This window comes from Henckelia pumila, chromosome 2 (assembly GCF_033568475.1).
Source record: "Henckelia pumila isolate YLH828 chromosome 2, ASM3356847v2, whole genome shotgun sequence".
Lineage (NCBI taxonomy): Eukaryota > Viridiplantae > Streptophyta > Magnoliopsida > Lamiales > Gesneriaceae > Henckelia > Henckelia pumila.
The window spans coordinates 181,210,594-181,227,242 of NC_133121.1; the positions used below are offsets into that span (position 1 = coordinate 181,210,594).

At 34.3% G+C, this 16,649-nt stretch overlaps 1 protein-coding gene and 1 pseudogene across 1 annotated transcript; both read right to left on the reverse strand.

Annotated features, from left to right (window-relative positions):
* Positions 1-4,013: 4,013 nt before the first annotated feature.
* On the reverse strand, positions 4,014-8,185 carry LOC140879101 (putative pentatricopeptide repeat-containing protein At1g69350, mitochondrial; annotated as a pseudogene).
* A 224-nt stretch (positions 8,186-8,409) lies between these two features.
* Positions 8,410-9,456, reverse strand: LOC140879102 (putative disease resistance protein At1g50180). Its single transcript, XM_073282747.1, has one exon. The coding sequence runs from the start codon at positions 9,454-9,456 to the stop codon at positions 8,410-8,412; it is 1,047 nt and encodes a 348-aa protein (XP_073138848.1).
* Between the last annotated feature and the right edge of the window lie 7,193 nt (positions 9,457-16,649).

A 16,649-nucleotide genomic window follows, 5' to 3' on the forward strand; every position in this document is an offset into this window, starting at 1 on the left:
AAAGGGGTCCATTAAAGATCGTTCCTTTAGTGTGCAGGCTACCACTTCTGTAATAATGAATTTAATGGCTATCTGGAAATAAATTTTTAATCCTGAAGTGTTGCTGGAAGATGTTGCCAACATCGTGGATAACACCTCTGTTGTCAACATATTATTTGTGCACATAATTGCATTTTAAGTTTATGTCGCATTCTGTTTTAGACATAATTAGGACATGCATATTTTGATTTGTGAATATCTTTGGCCAAAAGGTTATGAATTCCAATCGAACAAAATTTGTGATTTTTGTCATATCCTCTGAATTTTTGAATTTGAATGTGATTGGATTTTATTTCAGTGGTGTTATATTCAGATGAGGAGTTAAAATTGGAAAGATTTGGGGAAATATTTGGGCCAAGATTATCGGAGGAAATCAAAGGAATTTATTGCCTAATTAAGTCGGATTTGTTACCGTTTTCCTCATAGTTACCGTTGAGATTTTGTTACCGTTGGGGGCCTACAGAATCCAGGTTAGAATAGGAAAAGGTTTGAGGGATTATATATCTGTGTTTTTATCTTCTTTTGGAAATATTTTATTTCCTTATTTTCATCCCAAATTCCCTTATTCTCAATACTCTCTGATTAATATTGCCCTATTCCATTCTCAATATTTTATCCTCATGCTTTTTCATGGCAGGAAAGGGTTTTGATCCCCAAGATATTCGTTCTGAGATGGGATATTCAGAAGATGCTACGGAAGGTGTTACAGCACCTACATCACCACACCCTGTGGTTGAACAAGTGTTGATCCCTGTTGCTGAAAAACCAGTGCCTTTGGACTCCATCGCTCCAGGAGAGCCAGGGAATGAGATCGATGTGGAAAATTTGCCTGATATGTCCGTTCTGAATAAGGTGTTTCCTACGAAACCCTTAACCCATAGATCAAAGAGACAAGCTGGCTACAACCCAGATTACACTGCATCAAAGAAATTTTGAGGAAAGGGTCAACCATCCAGACCTTCTCTCGTGGACACCGAATTCTCTTCTGGTGATGCAAGCTCAGATGAAGACTTTAAATTGGTACATCGAAAAAGGGGAAAGGCGAGTGCCATGGAACCCTCTGTTCCAACTATTCCTGTTCCGTTTGAATCTGAAGAAACTTCAAAGGGGAATTCATCTTCTGACAGTGATTCCACTGAATCAGAAATTCCTTCTGCTGCTGCTCAGACAGATGTTCCTGTTCCTGAGGGACCATCATCTACTTCTCCTCCTGCTCTGTCGGATGATGAAGAAATTTCAATAGCCCAATTCATGGCTAAGATGAAGAAAGCTAAAGGCAAGGTGCCTTCTTCCTCGGGTACAGCTACTGTCGAAGAATTCGATGATGATCCTGATGAAGAGATGCTTCAGGAATATGCTGACAATCGCCCTTAACCTTCTGATAGTTCCAGCTCTGATTCGAGTGAAGATTCAGATGCTGAGAATGAGTTGGAAGAAGAGTCAGATTCTGATGACTTTGAAGAAGAAGAGGAAGGTGCTGAGGAAGGTGTTGCCGACACCCTGGACAACACCTTAGGAGAAGAGTATCGGGTAAATTCATCCTATTCATCTGCTTTTTATTCCAAGGAAATTGCTGATCGCTGGAAGAATTATGCTGATAGAGAGTTTCTGGAAGAGCATAATATTGATATGGAGAGCTATGGAGCTCAAAATATGGTGAAATGTTTTGAGGTAAGAAACCTTATGTCTACTGTTACTACTGCTGGTTCGTATTGCAGAGAGATTGTGCGTGAGTTTTACTGCAATCTCACTGAAGCTGTGAGGAATCCAAGATACATGAAGTATGGGCAAGTTTATGTGCGAGGGCAGATCTTCTCTTTCAGCCCTGCCATTATAAATGGATTCCTTCAGACTCCTGCCTCTGATGATGCTACTCTACCAACCATGGATGAGATGATATCTGTCATCACTAGGGGCATGCCACTGCGTACCCAACACATCCTAAGAAATTGTCAGCAGCCAAGCTTACATCCTTTTACTCTGTTCTTCATAAAACCTATGTTAAGACTTGGACTCCGTCTGGAAATTCTTCTGTTGTTACAAAGCATCAAGCTCCAGTCTTGTATGCGATTGGAACTGGCATGACATTCAATTATGGCAGACTTGTGTTTGACACAGTCATGGCATTTGCAGATTGTGCTCAACCTACCTTGAAGCTGCCTTATCCATCACTCATCTACTCTATGATGTTGTCTAAAGAAATTGAGAAGGATGATGATGAAGTTCTTATTGAGCCTGGAGAACTGCTAAAGATTGCACCAGCCCTGCTCAAAGGAAATAGGAGGATAGACCTTCCTTGGTCTGAGACTGCTGATTATACAGGTGTCATGGCAGGTGCTGCCAACACCTCATCTGCTACTGCTATTTTTGTACCTCCTTCTGCTGCTCAAGCTGTTGATTCGACGTTCATTCAAGCTCAATTGGTGCATGCTGAGCAGAAGATTGCACAAGCAAAGGCTGATCTTGCTTATTACGAAGGGTTAAAGGCTCACTATGAGTCTCTTTTAAGAGGAGCTGGCCCTTCTGAACAAAAAGGGGAAGAAGAAAGTGATGAAGCGAACTACGAGAGCAATCAATTCTAATTTTAATTTTTGGTTTACTAGTTTATTTGTTTTTACTAGGTTATAAGTTTTGTTGGTTTTTATTGCTCTGTTTTTGCTCTGCCTCTAATCAAAACTGTTTTGTTGTTCTATTGTTTCGTATGATTATTTCTCCTTGCACTTATGTTTTCTGATTTGAGGTGTCATAGCTAGATGTTGCCAACATCTTATGACACCTCTGCTTATACTTAGGGAGAGAATCTATTCAGGGGGAGTTTTGATTAAGGAGGAGTTTAGTTGTGTCTTGTCCAGAAAGGCAAAAAGGAGATATTGAAAGAAATATTTTATTCCTTAAAATCATCCTAGTTTGAAAAAGATTTTATTTAATATCCTTTGCCTTTCTTGGACATGAAGTTATTTATTTCTTTGAATAACTTGTTTTAAGTTTTAAATAAAGTTATCAGAATATTATTATCATATTTCTATTGATTTAAATTCCTTTTTGTCTAGATTTGTCTTGATCAAGATCTAGAGTCCTACGCTTACAAGGAAACATTCTAAAGGAGGATTCTTGGTCTATTTATTGAAGATTTGCGTGCACAAGGAAGTGACCGAGAAAATAGAGAGACCGATACATAGAGAGACCGTAGAGAGAGACGGAGAGAGAGCTACAGATACATACGAGAGAATCTCTGAAGCTTGTCACGGTCGTGGTTGCTTGAAGCCGTGAAGAACACTCGAAGATTATTGATCGAAGGGTGTTTACATCTCACGTGTTTTGGCTTCAAGAGTTTTTTTCTCCTTACTATGTTTTTAGTTATTCTATTCTATATAGAATTTTTAGGAGAACTTTTATTCTTTATTTCTCACTTGTTTTGAGAAATTGAATTTTACAATAATCACTAGTTTTAGGGTTTGTAAAACACTTTGAAAGTTTTCTAGTGAAGTTTTGCCCTGAGGCGCTGCAAGAGTATTTTATACTCTTGCTTAATTTATTTGAGTCTGTTTATTTGGTTGCTTATTTTTTATACACGCTTAAATTATTTTCCGCTGCAAATTACTCAAGGTGTTATAGTAGGTGTTGTCAACACCTTGTGACAACACCTCAAACTGTTTATGTGCAACCATTATTTCCTTACACTAAACTTGACCAACATATAGAGCATTCTCATACGCTCTTGCTTTTACTTTTACAGCCAGTGACTCTGCTTCAAGCTTGGAAATTTTGTCTCCTCAATCGGCTGCCAAATCATATTTCTCACTCTGAATCGCATTCTGCGGTTCTGCACTGAACAAAATGAACAAATTATGCAAAAAAAATTCATAAGTTGTTTAATACACGGACCCCCTCTGAAATGGAAACCAATAAGAGGATGAGAGAACAAAGCAATATGCTTAGATAGGATCGGATGTCTATATTTGTGTTCGGTCTCTAAAGTTGTGAATGCGATTGATGAACATATATGATGTCTCTGCGGATTAGATGGGATTGGAAGTCCGATTTGTGTTCGGGTGTCTAAAGTTGGGTGGTAAGAGCTACCGTGATTGTACCACTCGGACCTTGTGAAATCACGTTGCACTTGTTGTCTCGAGAGATTCGGCTTAGTCTCCATTTCAATGTACTTTTCCTCGTTCTTCAGTAAAATTCCTTTTTGCCAAAATAGAAAAACCAAAAATCTACTCATTTTGAATCCTACTATATCCATGCACCTTTTTTAAACCCATTTGTCTCATCTTGGATCTCACCGTCGTAAATTCATTCCATTTCCCTCCTCCAGCATATACATTAGATAAAAGGGTAAAATATCCAGAATCATCAGCATGCACATTTACAAGGTCTATCCGAATGCTCGCCAAAAAATCCATTCTTTGGTGGATCCTGCACCCATTAACCAATGCACCCCAAACACCAGCATCGGCGGGGAACGGCATCGAGTTTATTACTTCATATGCTCCATTTAGATCACCAGCCCGGCTCATCAGATCGACCAAGCATGCATAATGCTCAGAATTGGGCTCTATGCCAAAATCGTGAATCATTGAGTTAAAGTAAAACTTCCCTTCTTTGACATAACCAGCATGGCTACAAGCTGATATGATATTCATGAAAGTTATGTCATTTGGTCTTATTCCTAATCTTATCATCTCGTTAAAGAGAGAGATTGAATCATCAATATGACCATGAATTGCATAACCCGCTATCATCGTGCTCCACGACACAATGCTTCGTTCTGTCATGGTATTGAAAACTTTTCGAGCCATCGATTCTGGAGGTTTCCACATCTAGCATACATGTTAGTCAAAGCAGTATCAATGTACATATCTTTCTTCATACCAAAACTAATCAGCTTATTGTGAATCCATTTTCCCTTGTCAATAAGCCCTGCATTCCCGCAAGATTGAATTACACTCAAAAAGGTTATTTCATCTACATCAAGATATTTTGAGTACATTTCATCAAAAAGGCAGATAGCTCCTTCCGAGTAACCATTTTGAGAGAATCCACACATCATACAATTCCATGCTACAAAACTCTCCGGTTGGTAGTCGTAAAATATCCTGTAGGCCGATCTAATAAAACCATATTTTGCGTACATATCAATCAAGGCATTTTTTACAAACTCGGTTGGGAGGTATTTCTTGATCACAAAACAATGTATTTGACATCCCAATTCAGAAAGCCCTATAATTCCACACGCAGATATGGCACTGGACAAGGTAAAAGAATCTGGTTGTATCCCTTGAATCAACAAAATGAACAAACAATGACAGAGCCTCTTCAGCCATCTGTTCCCGAAAATAGCCTGATATGAGGATATTCCAAGAAACTATATCACTATCTTCAGAAGTATCAAATAGGGTGAATTAGAAATCAGTCCCTAAATCCAAACATATATATGTTTTCAGTCCCTTGTCAGTAAAAAATTTGTTTAAACTCCCTGGGCCCACATTTTTTTTTTCGGATGAAAATCGATACAAACATTGAAAATATGGTACGAATGCATGATATTCGAGCACTAATTGTTCAATATCGAGTACAAAAAATAAGATTTTGAGTATAAAATCTGAACATCATTACTAATATGAACTTTAATATATGTTTGAATACTCAAAAAATCATACAAAGTCGGTACAAAATAATAAAAATATGGTACGAATACATGATATTGAAGAACTAATTATTCAAGACCAGGTATAAAAATAAAATTTTGAGAGTAATTCGTATCATCTTTATTAAAATTAACTTGCAATATATGTTTGAATACTCAAAAATAATAAATTTGTACCAGATCTAACACATTTGATACTCAAAAATCATATATTAATATCATATTTTCAATGTTTTGTACCGATTTCCATCAAAATAAGATAAATGTGTCATTAATATCAATATTTTCTTAGTACTCAAAAATAATATATTTGTACCAGATCTACCACAGTTGATACTCAAATATCGTGTATTTGTACCATATTTTTAACGTTTTGTACCGAATTTTATCAGAAAAATTATGTGGGCCCAGGGAGTTTAAACTATATTTTTCTGACAAGGGACTGAGGATGAAATTGTGTTTGGGTTTAGGGACTGATATCTAAATTGCTGTATCAAATATCATATGGCTGTAGTTTAACTTACCACAATTAGCATACAAATCAATCAATGCCAATCTAAGATAATCTCTATCAAGGTCAACATGATTCCTTATAACATGCGCATGCACAGCTTTCCCTTCATTTAACCATTCCAACCGAGCACAAGAACAAACAACAGTCATCAATGTGACACTATTAGCTTCGACACCGTATTCTTGGTGACTGAAGTTTGAACAAGACCATGAAAAACATAACACTTGATTTTAATAAAACTACAAATTTGAAATACAATAACTTCAATCTCAATTAAATAAAGGGGAAATTGCATATATCACCCTTGTGAAATTCCGGGTTTGCTGATAACCCCTTATGAAAATTTTTTAAGCTAATAACCCCCGTAATTCTAGATTTGTAGCATCTACACCATTTTCAGCTAAAAAATAACGAAAATACCCCTACATAAAATAAATGATAAATTAAAGAGTTTATAAAAGTTAAGGATATTTTTGTCATTTTTTAATCAAAAGGGGTGTGCATGCTAGAAATCTAGAATCACAGGGGGTTATTAGCTTAAAAAAATTTCATAGGAGGTTATCAGCAAACCCGAGATTTCACAAGGGTGATATATGCAATTTCCCCTTAAATTATTGTGCACGTGCATTTTTATAGTTTATTTAAATAAAGGTAAACAATATATTTGACTCAAATTAATTATTACAACTCGAATCTTAGAGAAACAATCCCATATTAATTTAATTAAATACACATTACCTGATATTAGCAAACAACCTCAATCTTTCTGGAATCGTGAAATTGATTCCATAGCAACCATTAATCCACATGCAGAATAGATTGGGCATGGCAGTTTCATCAATCATCAACTCAAACTTCCCTTCAACAAGATCGAAAGAAAGCCGTTCAAGCCGAGGAAAGCTTCCAGCGCCGCAAATCATTTCATCCCCTCGGAATCGAATCCTTTCCAAATCGAGTATTTTAAGATTTGGAAACTTGTCTAGTGCTTGCATCACATCCTCCGAAATCTCTGTTTCTATTTTCTCTAAACTCAACTCCACAAGGCCTGGTTGCATCTTGGAGAAGTCTACGGCTTTTAATCGAGGCAGTTTCGACAATTTACAATTATAGATGCGAAGTTGAAGAGTGACATTCGGAATCTGTAGTAGATTTCTTATTGAGTACTCCTGCTGCTCACCATCAAAATCACATTCAGTAATAGTAATATCGACCCATTTTATTAGATTGCTTCCACAAATATAATTTATGATTTGTACCACACTCTCATAACCACTTATCCTACATCTGTCAAGAGTTCGCAGCTTTTGCAAGTGAATGACATCTTCCGAATCGTAATATGTGCTGTCAAAATAACTTAGAGTCTCTAGCTGAGGCAAGTTCATTAATCTCAACTTTCGTCTTCCAAGTCGAACTGCGGGAAGATATAAATGCCTCAATTGCCGCATATTGCAAAATGTATTCAAAGGAACCAACGCCCCGAACAAATTAGAGGAGTGAGAAAAATCAAGTGTTTGTATGAAAGATAGCTTGTGGATAGATTCTAGTGGAAACCTTTTAAAATGTAAACGCACCAAACCTAACAATCTAAGATGGATTAAATTCTCTATTCCGGGGAAGCGTTCATCAATTAACCGATCACGAGGAGACCAAAGGACTAGCGTTCGAAGAGATTTAAACTGTGGGATATTGAACGTCGATATTTCTTTTGGTAGATTAATAACGAAGGCTAAAGAATCCGAGTCAATTGTAATTCGCATAGATCTTAACGAGTTACTGTTTTCTACTGCCTTAAGAACGACCAAATCATTGTCTTCATCATCCACGTGCATCACCAGTCTATATGCTTTCTGATCATGAGAAATACTATCGCCAGCTTTGTCCACAACCATGAGAAACTCCTCCTCTTTCGCCTTTGATTGGCACAAGTCCAATATCGAGTCGTGAAGAGAGAGTGCTTTCAAAGGATCATCAAACTGAACCATACTTCGAAATTGTAACTCATCCAAAGAACACCAACTGCTAATGGCAAACGGTCACATTTATTTAACATCTTCCTTCCTAGTTTCTCATATTCAGATTCATCCCAAGCTAGTACTTCTGGTAGTCATCATGAATACAAGACAAATATATATGTAGCTAGCGTTAACTTTTATAATTTCATGTTTCTGTCTCATAGTAACTTAAATTAAGGCCTTAATGAAGAGATTTACTGACCTTGGAAATCAATCTTAGCAAACGCTTTCATGCGAAGGAGCTTCCATGCTTCGTCCTCTGTGATACCCTTTAGTTGAATTGGATATCCAATTTCTGCTATGTATTTATTCCGAGTTGTGAGTAATACTTTGCTGTGACTAATTCCAACATTTGGGAAACATTTGCTGAGACATTTCCAATCATCGAGTTTCCAGATATCATCCACAACAATCAGACATTTCTTTTCCATTTGCACGTTATGAATTTGCTCCACCAACTCGTTGATATCATTTGCTCCGCCAACATGATCTGGAAGAAGCTGTCGAAAGATATCTTGCATCACAGATTCCATTTGGCATTTTTGGGTTATGCAAACCCAAGCAAATGACTCGAAATATCTTTTGACATCGACGTGCTTATAAACCTTGTTGGCAACAGAGGTTTTCCCGGAACCGCCCATTCCCCATACACCGATAACCGGATGGCGACTAATTTCTTGATCAGAAACTAGAAGAGAAACAAGATTTTCGATGTCTTCCTCCATCCCTACGAAATGTTGAAGCTCCTCGTGAGGATATGTTTTTCTCATGAAACGTCGTTTGTTCTCATGATCAGAAGTACTTTCCTCTTGATCACCTCTGATTATGGCTTCTATGCCAAACTCTTTCATGTCTTTGGTGCGGCTGGTGATCCTTGACTTGATTGTTTCTATTTCAGAACCAATCTTGTGTAAAGTTCTCATTTCATTCGCAATACAGAGGAATCTTTTCAGAATGTTAAGAAATCCAGGCTCTCCTTTTCCAGAACCAGCAGCTTTCACCACATATTCTTCAAGAACATCCTCGGCTCTGTATGCAAGACGCCTGATCTCTTTGATCCAGTTTCGAATCGTTTCGCTATCTTGTTGTTTACGATCTGCGTCTTTTAAGAGTGATTGTAAGTTTCCAAACTCGGTTTGAAGCTCCTTAACTTGATCTTTCACTCCTCTGAGAAATGTTGCTTCTTGTATCAACACATTTCCAAGCGTTTCCAATGCCACAGAGACTACAGCTTCGGCCATATACTTCCTATTTAGTTCATAAGAAGTCTGAGTATATATTATATAATATATTCCAACAGATATTGAAATATTATGCAAAAATTAATGAATACATCATTACCTTTGAGATGAATTAATAGACAGAGCTTCGTTGAAAACCAGATTCAAAGTTTGTGAGCTCGCATGCATATTTTCATTAATGGACACTACATCATTATATATTACAATCATACACTACTAATTATTAATAAACTATTATAACTAATTATATTTATTTATAGATGTAAAAAAGAATCTTTGCATTTGCTGTCGTCATTAATTAATAATTAAGCTATCATTAATGCACGTCTAATTATCTGATTTCAATTCATAGTTTGCACGTTCAACAACTCAGCAAATTCACTATTTTATTTGAATCTTATTTAATTAATACATTTACATGGTTTATATATGTTTTAAGGGGAGTGATATTTACACTCCAATTTTTATTAAATATACTTCACCTTTAATTTTTATAGTATATATTGACAATGATACACTTTTATTGATTATTTTATTTTGAGTAAATTTATTAATGATCTTAATTCCCAAAATAAGTTACTTAAAACATTAATGTATAAAAAATATGTAAAAGTTTAAAAATCAAAATTACATAATTCATTAAATTATCGTTACTTTTTTTGGGGTTTTTTTTACCCGATTTGTTACTTTTTTTAATTTTAATATTTTTCTTATTTTTAATTTTTCCAATAAAGTGATATTTCATTAGCATATTTTGATATCTTATTCCATAATAATATTTTAATTCTAAACTTTAAAAAATAAGATTTTCAAGTAATCACATTATCTTATAAAAATACATTTATATTTTAAAACTAAATAAAAATAGTTAATACATTTTTGCACAAATATTTTTAACAATTAAAAATATCACGTCAAATGAATGAGTAAGTCTCTTGTGAGACGATCTCACAAATCTTTATCCGTGAAACGGGTCAACCCTACTTATATTTACAATAAAAAGTAATATTTTTTTCTTGGGTAACCCAAATAAGAAATCCGTCTCACAAAAGTAACCCGTGAGAGCATAAGAGTTTTTGCCCAAATAAATAGTGTTCAAAATATATTTTATTAAAGTTATACAGTTTTTCATTAGACATTTCGCAAAAAGAAATTAAAATAATATAAAATAAAATGTCATATTTTAATTAAAGTCTTATTTTACTCCAAAATTTTTTACCCCCAATATTTTGTGAAATCAATTAACTAATAATTTTCAAACCCTGTTAAAGATTTGGTAAAATATGAAAAATATTATGTAATTTTTGAAAGGAAATTACATATTGAAAATCATGGTTCATAATTGAAAAATTACATATTGAAAATATAAAATTAATGATATTATTTTCAAACCCTGCTCCACGTTTATATTTATATGTAATACATGATAGAAAATTATGGTAAATAATTGAAAACTTCTAATTCTTAAACGTGGAAACATAGACCACATTTGAAATTTTAGAGTTAAATCAATTCCATGATTACATTATTAATATATATACTTGAAATAGAATAATTAAAGGGTATTATTGACAATTTATGCTAAAAAAAATTAAATATGGAGTGCATTTAAATTCCCTTAAATTAATATTAGATTCAGAATTTGTGAACATGCATAGACCGGCAACTACGGAGAATGGAAATTAACGTGCAATATTTAATAATCAATAAATTAGCTGTTAAATATTTAGTCAACAATACATAGATTATTATATATGTTTAAATTAATATTAGATTTATTGGAAATTAAATATTTAAATTAGGTTGAAAATTATTGTGTTATAATGATATGATGATATTTTATTTTTGATTATGTAAATGATGACATATTTATTTTTTGGACAATTCTCAATTGAGGATCTATAAACAGACCACAAAATTTGTGATGAAAAATACAATTCAAGAGAAAAAAATTTATAAGTGTTTATTTTGATATATTTTGTGAGTTTAAGATTTTTACTTTTTATCGCAAAATTTTACCTTTTCACAACACGTTATCACCATAATCACTCGAAGGTTCTTTACAATTTTTAAGCTCTAAATCTCAAGGAGAAGACAAAATATTCAAAAAGTAAGAATATTTATTTTACTTTTTATTTATTCTTATTTTATATATATATATATATATATATATTAATATCTAATTATAATTAAATTATATATTTTGTTTAGACGATAGCGTGGCTTTGCCGGTTGTTCTAAATGAAATATATAGAGTGCGATGTATTGAATAATCTAACATTTACTTAATGCAAATTTTTTATGTTTATGAATTATTATTGTGTATATATTATAATATATTAATTATATACGTATAATTTCACAATATTATATAAAAGAAGTCTATGACACCTCATTATAATATTGTGATATGATATACAATACATGACTTTATATTAACTATATTTGTATAATTTCATGTTATTATATAAAAAGATGTCTACGACACTGACCTTATAATAACATGATATGATTATACATTACTGCTTATATAATTTTATTGTGTATATATATATATATAGTAACTATATTTGTATAATTTCACATTATTATGTAAAAGGAGTCTATGACACCTCATTATAATTCTGCGATTTATCGAATAGTCTCACAATTAAAATTTTGTGGACATGTGATCACTGAAATGGAAATGCTTGAGAAAACATTTTTCACTTTCCATGCATCAAATATAACTCTACAACAACAGGATAGAGTGCGTGGATTTTCGAAAATTTTTGAAATCATCGCATGTCTTCTTGTGGCGGAAAAGAACAACAAATTATTAATGCAAAATCATCAATTTCGACCCACTGGATCAACGGCATTTTCGGAAGAAAATGTCGTGAGTAAAAATGAAAACCAAAATCAAAGGCATATATAGACAATATTTTGGTCGTGGACGAGGTCGAGGACGTGGGCGTGGACGTGGACGTAGAAATGATCGCGGTCGTGGTCGTGGTCGAGGCCATGGATATGAAAACAATCGAGATAGTTACTTCAATAATTCATCTCAAAAGAACGTCACGAACAACCCACCAAAAAGGCAGCATGAAAACATGAGTGAAAATGAAAATCACTCAAAAAGATCTGAGAGTGTTTGCTATACATGTGGCACTCCATGACATTGGTCACGTACTTGCCAAGCCCCTGAGCACCTTTGTAAGATCTATAAAGAATCGATAAATGAGAAAGAAAAAGAGACCAATTTTGTTGAAAACAGTGACCATTTAAGTGGTTCAACTCATTTCGATGCTGCTGATTTTTTGAATGATTTCGAGGACATTGATTAATATATTGGTGGGACAAGAATATAACATATTATATTTTTCATATATTCGTGTGTTATTGTTTTATTGTATAATTATGAAACATGTTATATTTTGCATATATTGTCATTAATTTTTTACTGCATATTTTTTTGAATTTCGATATGAAAAAAATGCTATGAGCAAAGATAAACAAGAATATCATCTCATGGAAGTTTGCATACCTGATAGTGGTACAACGCACACTATTCTCCGAGATAAAAGATATTTCTTTGAACTAAAACCAACAAAAACAATGGTGGAAACAATATCAGGTCATGTAGACTTGATTGAAGGTTGTAGTAAAGCATATTTTTTTTTATCTAATGGTACAAAATTTCTGATAAATGATATTCACCACAATCGAAAAGGAATTTGTTGAGTTTTAATGACATATATTCTCATGGGTATGATACTGAGACAATAACTGATGAAAATCAGAAATATATGTGTCTTAACACATATAAATCAGGAAAGAAATATGTAGTTGAAAAACTACCAATGCTCCCTACTGGATTGCATTATACGCATATAAGTCCAATTGAATCAAATATGGTTGTTGATAATTCATCAATATTAGCCATTTGGCATGATCGATTGGAACATCCTGGTTCAATAATGATGCGAAGAATTATAGAAAATACACATGGTAATCCCAGAAAGACCAGAAGATCTTTCAGAATAATAAGTTTCAATGTAAAGTATGTTCTCTTGGAAAACTTATTATAAAACTATCACCAGCTAAAATTCAAACTGAATCACTCATATTTCTTGAACGTATTCAGGGTGATATTTGTGGGCCAATTCATCCACCATGTGTGAAAGAGTGGGTGCCCGGTGAGCCAACTTGTGGCTAAGGGCTTTTATGACTCTATGTATAAACAATCTTTTGTTTAATATAATTAACACTTTTATAATGGCGTTTACTTTATCTTTTATCATATTATTATGTTGTGACATACTATAAGATGTTTAGATGAAGACCTTGAATATACTATAGTGTATGTAAGATGTGGTGGCACATGGGGATGGCTATCATGAAACACATCTTATAGTCACTGTATATTCTAAACAGTTCCTAGTCGATTGAGCCGTCCGTTAATAAGGATAAGGATCGCTCGAGATTGAGACTAGAATTTGCGATGCCGAGTACCACGTTTCATTGGTATGGAACATAGAGATGTTCAAAGCATGCAAATGGATATTCATACGATGAATGATCGAACTACCCTATCCGGACTTTCCAAGTGGTTATCACTTATCGAGTGGATAAAGTCCGCGGTTTTGGTTGTACACCATTAGTCCTTACTACTTGAAACATCATTGAGACTCTATATGCTAGTACTGTACTTTGACTCGTTTACCGACTCTATTGGGGTCATCAGGTGTCGGGATTGGGTACAGTTACGACACATATAGGAGTCGATGCTTTGTTGTCAAGGATTCACCACATACTTGCTAGTGTGGATATCCTATGCAATCTGAGGAGATATTAGTGTGACGAATCTCTGGCCAGAGTACATGATGTGTTTTAAGAAATGGTTTCTTAGTAGCACATGCGATGTCACTATTTGATCTTCAAGATGCATTGCATAGTTATCGAATCTCGAACGACTCTCGATTTACCAATAGTTGTTGATTCGATCGGGATATATGGATGAAGGGACCGTACTGTACGCTAACCAAAATCTATTGGTTCTTGCAGGCACTATCAGTGATACCTAGGGAATCATGGGGCGATGTTGCTAGGCGCTCTTACCATGATTCGATGGGCAAGTCGGAAATTGTTGTTCCGAGTCACAAGGACTTGTGAGCCCACGGCTAGCTGTATCCCTGAACCATTGAGGGTCACACAAGTAATGGATTTCTAATCCCCGTTGAGATAATTAAATTTAAAGAGTTAAATTTAGTGAATAAAGAAGTGGGACTTCTTATTTAAGAATAGAGGGAGTAAGATTTCCTAAAATGACATAGTGATGGACATTTTTGGAAATCACTGAATTCGGATTCAAAAAATTTATCTTGACTTTAAAAGATGCAGAAATGGTTTCTGTGCACATTGGTGAAATTGGTTTATCAATCTGAGTCACGATGAATTTTATATTAATTTCTGAACATGCGGGCTTTGCTTGTCAGGCTTGAACTTATGACTAATGGGCCGTAAGCTGTTAGCAGCCCACATTATAAATAAGTTATTGCAGTACAGAAATTATACAAGAGAGGTCATAATTTTCGAACACTAGGGTTTTGAGACCTAGAGTGGCCGCCCCCCTCTGTGTTTTCTCTCTGAAATCCAGTCTGTGAATTTCGAATTTGCAGTCTGGTTTAACGGATCAAATTCGTTAATTCTCTTTGTAGAAACTTCTGATAGATTTTCTAGTGCAATCTATCAGAAGGATTAAACTTCTGTTCGTGGACCTGATTGAAGAATTGTTCGTCCATCAGTTCCTGGGATATACAACAAGAGCAGAGTTATCTGTTGGTGTCCATAATCTCGTTTCGAGATTCAAGGTAAAAATTTAATTGTTATTTAATTTTTACAGGCACAATTTAATCGTAAAATTTTGATACCCATGATATGGAATCGTTCCATATAAAATTTTAAAACTTTCGCTGCACCGGGTATCAATTCTGATTGATCTGAACACCGTTTTCCAACAATGTGGACCATTTCGATACTTTATGGTATTGATCGATGTCTTTAGCAGATGGTCACATGTATGCTTATTGTCAACTCGGAATGTGGCATTTGCAAGATTGATGGATCAAATAATAAAATTGCAGAATCAATTTTCCGATTATACAATCAAGAAAATAAGACTTAATAATGCTGGAGAATTTACTTCCCGGACTTTCAATGACTATTGTATGTCGATGGGAATCACTGTTGAATATCATGTAGCTCATGTTCATACACAAAATGGATTAGCTGAATCATTAATTAAACGTCTACAACTAATTGCTAGACCAACGATTATGAAAACAAAACTCCTTATTTCTATATGGGGACATGCAATTTTACATGCTGCTACATTAATTTGCATCAGACCAAGTGCATATCATAAATACTCCCCATTGCAACTTGCATCTGGTAAAAAACCAGACATTTCTCATTTGAGAATTTTTGGATGTATGGTATATGTGCCTATTGCACCACCTCAACGATAAAAAATGGGTCCTAAAAAGAAATTGGTATTTATATCGATTATGATAGACCATCAATCCTTCAATATCTTGAGCCTCAGACAGGCGATGTGTTTACAGAACGTTTTGCTGATTGTCATTTTAATGAATAAATCTTCCCAATGTTAGGGGGAGAAAAGAAACACATCAAAAAAGAAATCACATGGTATGTACCATCATTGTTATATTTGGATCCAAGAACTAAACAATGTGAAAAAGATGTACATCAAATTGTGCATTTGCAAAGAATATCAAATCAAATTCCAGATGCATTTGTAGACACAAAAGGGGTAACAAAATCATATATACCTGTTGACAATGTCCCTACTCGAATTGAAATTCTAAAGAAACAAATTGAAGACACTCATGATGTCATAATGCGCCTGAAGCGTGGAAAGCCAGTCAGTTCCAAGGATGAAAATCCTCAGAAAAAAAAATTCATAGAAAAACACGATGGTCACAAAATAGAGAATGGTGTTCCAAAAGAAACACATGATGATGAAAATATTCTGTCAGAACCACAAACTGACGAGAATCGTGAAATCTCTATAAATTATATTAATACTGGAAAAATATGAAACCGAAAAGATTTAGAAGAAATTAATGAGATATTTTCTTATAATGTGGCATGTGACATCATAAATGAGAATGAAGATCATAAACCAAAAT

Excerpts from the sequence above, each read along its gene's own strand:
- LOC140879102 (XM_073282747.1), bottom strand. The coding sequence starts at position 9,456 with ATGGCCGAAGCTGTAGTCTCTGTGGCATTGGAAACGCTTGGAAATGTG.